The sequence below is a fragment of the Neoarius graeffei genome, chromosome 23, assembly GCF_027579695.1.
Source record: "Neoarius graeffei isolate fNeoGra1 chromosome 23, fNeoGra1.pri, whole genome shotgun sequence".
NCBI lineage: Eukaryota > Metazoa > Chordata > Actinopteri > Siluriformes > Ariidae > Neoarius > Neoarius graeffei.
Genome location: NC_083591.1, coordinates 58,113,756 through 58,120,817, shown reverse-complemented (window position 1 = coordinate 58,120,817; position 7,062 = coordinate 58,113,756). Strand labels below are relative to the sequence as shown.

General features: G+C 54.3%; 1 protein-coding gene across 1 annotated transcript; it reads right to left on the bottom strand.

Moving 5' to 3' along the window:
• Positions 1-3,867: 3,867 nt before the first annotated feature.
• Positions 3,868-6,296, bottom strand: LOC132871334 (histidine-rich glycoprotein-like). Its single transcript, XM_060905446.1, has 2 exons — positions 5,921-6,296; positions 3,868-4,532 (listed from the first exon to the last, which is right to left on the bottom strand). The coding sequence occupies exons 1-2, from the start codon at positions 6,294-6,296 to the stop codon at positions 3,868-3,870; spliced, it is 1,041 nt and encodes a 346-aa protein (XP_060761429.1).
• Between the last annotated feature and the right edge of the window lie 766 nt (positions 6,297-7,062).

The window sequence follows — 7,062 nt, the reverse complement described above, 5'->3', positions numbered from 1 at the left end:
GTGTGATGCTGCTGCGTGGTGATGCAGTGTGGCGATGTGGCGTGGCGATGGAGTGTGGCGATGTGGCGTGACGCTGCCTTGTTGTGATGTGGCGTGGTAATGCAGTGTCGTGATGTGGCGTAATGCTGCCTTGTTGTGATGTGGCGTGGTGATGTAGTGTGGTGATGCAGTGTGGTGATGTGGCATGATGCTGCTGCCTGGTGATGCAGTGTGGTCATGTGGTGTGATGCTGCTGCCTGGTGATGCAGTGTGGTGTTGTGGCATGATGCTGCCGCGTGCTGATTCAGTGTGGTGATGTGGCGTGATGCTTCCGCGTTGTGATGCAGCGTGGCGATGTGGCGTGATGCTGCCGCGTGCTTATGCAGTGTGGTGATGTGGTGTGATGCTGCTGCCTGGTGATGCTGTGTGGCTATGTGGCGTGATGCTTCCGCGTGGTGATGCAGTGTGGCTATGTGGCGTGATGCTTCCACGTGGTGATGCAGTGTGGCGATGTGGCGTGATGCTTCCGCGTGGTGATGCAGCGTGGCGATGTGGCGTGATGCTGCCATGTGCTTATGCAGTGTGGTGATGTGGCGTGGCGATGCAGTGTGGCGATGTAGCGTGCTGCTGCCATGTGGTGATGTGGCGTGTTGATGCAGTATGGTGATGTGGCGTGATGCTGCTGCGTGGTGATGCAGTGTGTTGATGTGGCATGGTGATGCAGTGTGGTGATGTGGCGTGATGCTGCCTCGTGGTGATGTGGCATGGTGATGCAGCATGGCGATGTGCAGTGATGCTGCTGCATGCTGATGCAGTGTGGCAATGTGGCGTGATGCTGCCGGGTGGTGATGCAGTGTGGCGATGTGGTGTGATGCTGCAGTGTGGTGATGCAGTGTCGCGATGTGGCGTGATGCTGCTGCGTGGTGATGTAGTGTGGCGATGTTGCGTGATGCTGCCGTGCGGTGATGCAGTGTGGTGATGTGGCGTGATGCTGTCGCGTGGTGATGCAGTGTGGCAATGTGGCGTGATGCTGCCGGGTGGTGATGCAGTGTGGCGATGTGGCGTGATGCTGCTGCGTGGTGATGCAGTGTGGCGATGTGGTGTGATGCTGCAGTGTGGTGATGCAGTGTCGCGATGTGGCGTGATGCTGCTGCGTGGTGATGTAGTGTGGCGATGTTGTGTGATGCTGCCGTGCGGTGATGCAGTGTGGTGATGTGGCGTGATGCTGTCGCGTGGTGATGCAGTGTGGCAATGTGGCGTGATGCTGCCATGCGGTGATGCAGTGTGGTGATGTGGTGTGATGCTGCTGCGTGGTGATGCAGTGTGGCGATGTGGCGTGATGCTGCCGTTCGGTGATGCAGTGTGGTGATGTGGCGTGATGATTCTGCGTGGCGATGCAGTTTGGTGATGTGGCGTTATTCTGTCATGTGGCGATTCTGTGTGGCAATGTGGTGTGATGCTGCTGCGTGGTGATGCAGTGTGGCGATGTGTCGTGGCGATGCAGTGTGGCGATGTGGCGTGACGCTGCCTTGTTGTGATGTGGCGTGGTGATGCACTTTGGTGATGTGGCATGATGCTGCTGCCTGGTGATGTAGTGTGGTCATGTGGCGTGATGCTGCTGCCTGGTGATGCAGTGTGGCGATGTGGCGTGATGCTGCCGTGCGGTGATGCAGTGTGGTGATGTGGCGTGATGATTCTGCGTTGCGATGCAGTTTGGTGATGTGGCGTTATGCTGTCGTGTGGCGATTCAGTGTGGCAGTGTGGTGTGATGCTGCTGCGTGGTGATGCAGTGTGGTGATGTGGCGTGATGCTGCCTCGTGGTGATGTGGCGTGGTGATGCAGTGTGGCGATGTGGCGTGATTCTGCTGCGTGGTGATGCAGCATGGCTATGTGCAGTGATGCTGCTGCGTGCTGATGCAGTGTGGCAATGTGGCGTGATGCTGCCGGGTGGTGATACAGTGTGCTGATGTGGCGTGATCCTGCTGCCTGGTGATGTGGCGTGGTGATGTGGTGTGGTGATTTTGCATGGTGATGCAGTGTGGCAATGTGGCGTGATGCTGCCGTGTGATGCTGCCGCGTGGTGATGTGGTGTGGTGATGCAGTGTGGCGACGTGGCGTGATGCTGCCACGTATTTATGTGGTGTGGTGATGCAGTGTGGCGATGTGGTATGAATCTGCCATTTGATGCTGCCACCTGTTGATGTGGCGTGATGCTGCCACGTGGTGATGTGGCGTGATGCTGTCGGGTGGTGATGTGGCGTGATGCTGTCGTGTGGTGATGTGGCGTGATTCTGTCGGTTGGTGATGTGGCCTAACGCTGCCGGGTGGTGATGTGGTGTGGTGGTGCAGTGTGGCGATTTGGCGTGATGCTGCCGGTTGGTGATGTGTTGTGGTGATGCGGCGTGATGCTGCCGTGTAGTGATGTTGCGTGAATCTGCAGCGTGGCGATGTGGCGTGATGCTGCTCCGTGGTGATTCAGTGTGGTGATGTGGCGTGATGCTGCTGCGTGGTGATGCAGTGTGGCGATGTGGCGTGATGCTGCCGTTCGGTGATGCAGTGTGGTGATGTGGCGTGATGATTCTGCGTGGCGATGCAGTTTGGTGATGTGGCGTTATGCTGTCGTGTGGCGATTCTGTGTGGCAATGTGGTGTGATGCTGCTGCGTGGTGATGCAGTGTGGCGATGTGTCGTGGCGATGCAGTGTGGCGATGTGGCGTGACGCTGCCTTGTTGTGATGTGGCGTGGTGATGCAGTTTGGTGATGTGGCATGATGCTGCTGCCTGGTGATGTAGTGTGGTCATGTGGCGTGATGCTGCTGCCTGGTGATGCAGTGTGGCGATGTGGCATGATGCTGCCGCGTGCTGATGCAGCGTGGCGATGTGGCGTGATGCTGCCGCGTGCTTATGCAGTGTGGTGATGTGGCGTGATGCTGCTGCCTGGTGATGCAGTGTGGCGATGTGGCTTGATGCTTCCGCGTGCTTATGCAGTGTGGTGATGTGGTGTGGCGATGCAGTGTGGCGATTTGGCGTGCTGCTGCCATGTGGTGATGTGGCGTGTTGATGCAGTGTGGTGATGTGGCGTGATGCTGCTGCATGGTGATGCAGTGTGTTGATGTGGCATGGTGATGCAGTGTGGTGATGTGGCGTGATGCTGCCTCGTGGAGATGTGGCGTGGTGATGCAGCATGGCGATGTGCAGTGACGCTGCTGCGTGCTGATGCAGTGTGGCAATGTGGCGTGATGCTGCCGGGTGGTGATGCAGTGTGGCGATGTGGCGTGATGCTGCTGCGTGGTGATGCAGTGTGGCGATGTGGTGTGATGCTGCAGTGTGGTGATGCAGAGTCGCGATGTGGTGTGATGCTGCAGTGTGGTGATGCAGAGTCGCGATGTGGTGTGATGCTGCTGCGTGGTGATGCAGTGTGGCGATGTGGTGTGATGCTGCAGTGTGGTGATGCAGTGTCGCGATGTGGCGTGATGCTGCAGTGTGGTGATGCAGTGTGGCGATGTGGCGTGATGCTGCCGTGCGGTGATGTGGCGTGATGCTGCCGCGTGGTGATGCAGTGTGGCGATGTGGCGTGATGCTGCCATGCGGTGATGCACTGTGTTGATGTGGTGTGATGCTGCTGCGTGGTGATGCAGTGTGGCGATGTGGCGTGATGCTGCCGTGCGGTGATGCAGTGTGGTGATGTGGCGTGATGATTCTGCGTGGCGATGCAGTTTGGTGATGTGGCGTTATGCTGTCGTGTGGCGATTCAGTGTGGCAGTGTGGTGTGATGCTGCTGCGTGGTGATGCAGTGTGGTGATGTGGCGTGATGCTGCCTCGTGGTGATGTGGCGTGGTGATGCAGTGTGGCGATGTGGCGTGATTCTGCTGCGTGGTGATGCAGCATGGCTATGTGCAGTGATGCTGCTGCGTGCTGATGCAGTGTGGCAATGTGGCGTGATGCTGCCGGGTGGTGATGCAGTGTGCTGATGTGGCGTGATCCTGCCGCCTGGTGATGTGGCGTGGTGATGCGGTGTGGTGATTTTGCATGGTGATGTAGTGTGGCAATGTGGCGTGATGCTGCCGTGTGATGCTGCCGCGTGGTGATGTGGTGTGGTGATGCAGTGTGGCGATGTGGCGTGATGCTGCCACGTATTTATGTGGTGTGGTGATGCAGTGTGGCGATGTGGTATGAATCTGCCATTTGATGCTGCCACCTGTTGATGTGGCGTGATGCTGCCACGTGGTGATGTGGCGTGATGCTGTCGAGTGGTGATGTGGCGTGATGCTGTCGGGTGGTGATTTGGCGTGATGCTGTCGGTTGGTGATGTGGCCTAACGCTGCCGGGTGGTGATGTGGTGTGGTGGTGCAGTGTGGCGATTTGGCGTGATGCTGCCGGTTGGTGATGTGTTGTGGTGATGCGGCGTGATGCTGCCGTGTAGTGATGTTGCGTGAATCTGCAGCGTGGCGATGTGGCGTGATGCTGCTCCGTGGTGATGTAGTGTGGCGATGTGGCATGATGCTACCGTGTAGTGATGTGGCGTGATGCTGCAGCGTGGCGATGTGGCGTGCTGCTGCTCCGTGGTGATGCAGTGTGGCGATGTGGCGTGGTGATGCAGTGTGGTGATGTGGCGTGGTGATGCAGTGCGGTGATGTGGCGTGATGCTGCCTCGTGGTGATGTGTTGTGGTGATACAGTGTGGCAATGTGGCGTGATGCTGCTTCGCGGTGATGCAGCGTGGCGATGTGGCGTGATGCTACTCCGTGGTGATGCAGTGTGGCGATGTGGTGTGATGTAGAGTCCTGCACTCCCGCGGGAGTCCCGCGGGACTCGCCGCAAAGCAGTGCGGCTCGGGACAAATTTTGAAAGCTCATTGCGGGCGCGGGTCGGACCGGAAGTGCACATATGCACTCGGGAGCGGGAGTGCACATATGCGGTGCAGGCGGGAGCAGTGATAAGCTGCAGTCCCTCTAACTAAAAACTTGTTTGAAATAAAATTTATAAATTATTAATTTATGTCTGTCATATATAATTTGTGCTGGATATTTTATTTGGCATTAATATAAACATTTTAAGATGCCTAAATTTGCAGAGAGAGTCGGATTGCCAGATTGAGTGAGGAATGGTATCTTAAATTTGCCATTGATCACCCTAACGGGAAATCCTTTGATCACACTAATGACTCGCAGTTTACACCCAGCTAGCAAGAGAACCATGAGTGAAGTGATTTACTGCTTGCATTAGTCTACAACTCTAATCAGAGAGACAGGTTACACAGTGACGGTAGGCTTGACTCAATGCTATCCCAGAAATCCTTCCTGTAATATGCAAATTTGGCTGTCCAATCAGAGGCGGCCAAATTTGCATATTACAGGAAGGATTTCTGGGATAGCATTGAGTCAAGCCTACCGTCACTGTGTAACCTGTCTCTCTGATTAGAGTTGTAGACTAACTCAAGCAGTAAATCAATTCACTTCTCTTACTAGCTTTGCTTTGCAATAAAAAAATAAAAAAAAAACACCATTGGTACAAAGCAAGCCCATTCACTTTTTTATGCTGATCAGAGAATTACAATGGTTTCTCATGTGATAAAAATGTGCGATTTGTGATTAAATATTTTAATCACTTGACAGCACTTATTATTATTATTATTATTAGAGACACTACATGCTGAATTCAGAAACAAGGTAAATAATAACAAACATGAACGTGAGCTGTAGGTATTTATGCTCAAATCCACTCAAAGTAGGGGGCGGGGCACCATCACGCTGTGTTAAGACAAGAACTTTCCTGAGAAATAACGCGAACGTCTGCATCATGCGGGATTTGCGGGCGGGAGCGGGACAAAATATGGCAGGCGCGGGTGGGAGCGGGACTGAAAATCATAATTTTTTTGTGGGCGCGGGCGGGAGCGGAACTGCACAATGCGGGCGCAGGCAGGAGCGGGACTGAAAAATCCGACCCGCGCAGACCTCTAGTGTGATGCTGCCATGTGGTGATGTGGCGTGATGCTGCGATGTGGCGGGATGCTGCTGCGTGCTGATGCAGTGTGGTGATGTGGTGTGATGCTGCCACGTGGTGATGTGGCGTGATGCTGCTGCGTGCTGATTCAGTGTGGCGATGTGGTGTGATGCTGCCACGTGGTGATGTGGCGTGATGCTGCGATGTGGCGTGATGCTGCTGCGTTGTGGTGCAGTGTGGCGGTATGGCGTGATGCTGCTGTGTGGTGATGCAGCGTGGCGATGTGGTGTGATGCTGCCATGTGGTGTGACGTGATGCCGGACTTTCCAGACCTGTGGGAAAAGCGGCGTTGGGATCTCGTCTGTTCCGCTCCACATCCTCCGTTTCGGGAAGTCACTCCAGATGAATTTGCTGCGTGGTTGTGTTTGTGTCTGTGCTGATCGTATCGGGCCACGTGGGATGGATCAGTCACGCTCCGTGGAGGAAAGGGCACCAATAACGAATCCTCCAGGAGCCGAGGTTTTTCCCATCAGCACATCTTCACGGATTCCTGTCTCAACTCTGACGCGTTAAACGATTTTCCGCTGTGTGCAGTCATTCTCTCACTCATGACTTGAACCCCCACCCCTCTCCCCGCCCCTGTGGGTGACAGTGTCCCCGCCCTCTGCTGGCTTTGTCCTCCTTCACCACTTCCTGTCCCAGTTCTCAGGTGTTGGTGGTTCCTGAGGTGTCCAGCGTCCCTCAGCAGGTCGGCCCCGAGGCACAAACGAGTCCAGGAAAATTATTCAAGTTTTATTTCCATAACTCCGGAGACTTTTCTCTGAAACCCCCAGAGTTTATTCACCCACAGCTTTCATCTCCACTTCTTTAATCTTCTTTCTTTCTCTTTTCTATTTGTTTTTGTTTTAGATGGTTGTTTCCTTAATTTTTTTCTTTCTTGCTTTCACTTTCTCTTCTTTCTCTGTTTTTCCATATATTTGTTTGTCGATCCACTCCTCCGTTCATCCACCTGTTTGTTTATTCCTGCTGGATTTGTTTTTCTTTTTCTTATTTCTTTTCTGTTTGATTTTGTTTCTTGCTTTTGCTTTAGCTTTCACTCTCGCTTTCCTTTTTTATATATCTGTTTGTTCATCCGTCCGTCCA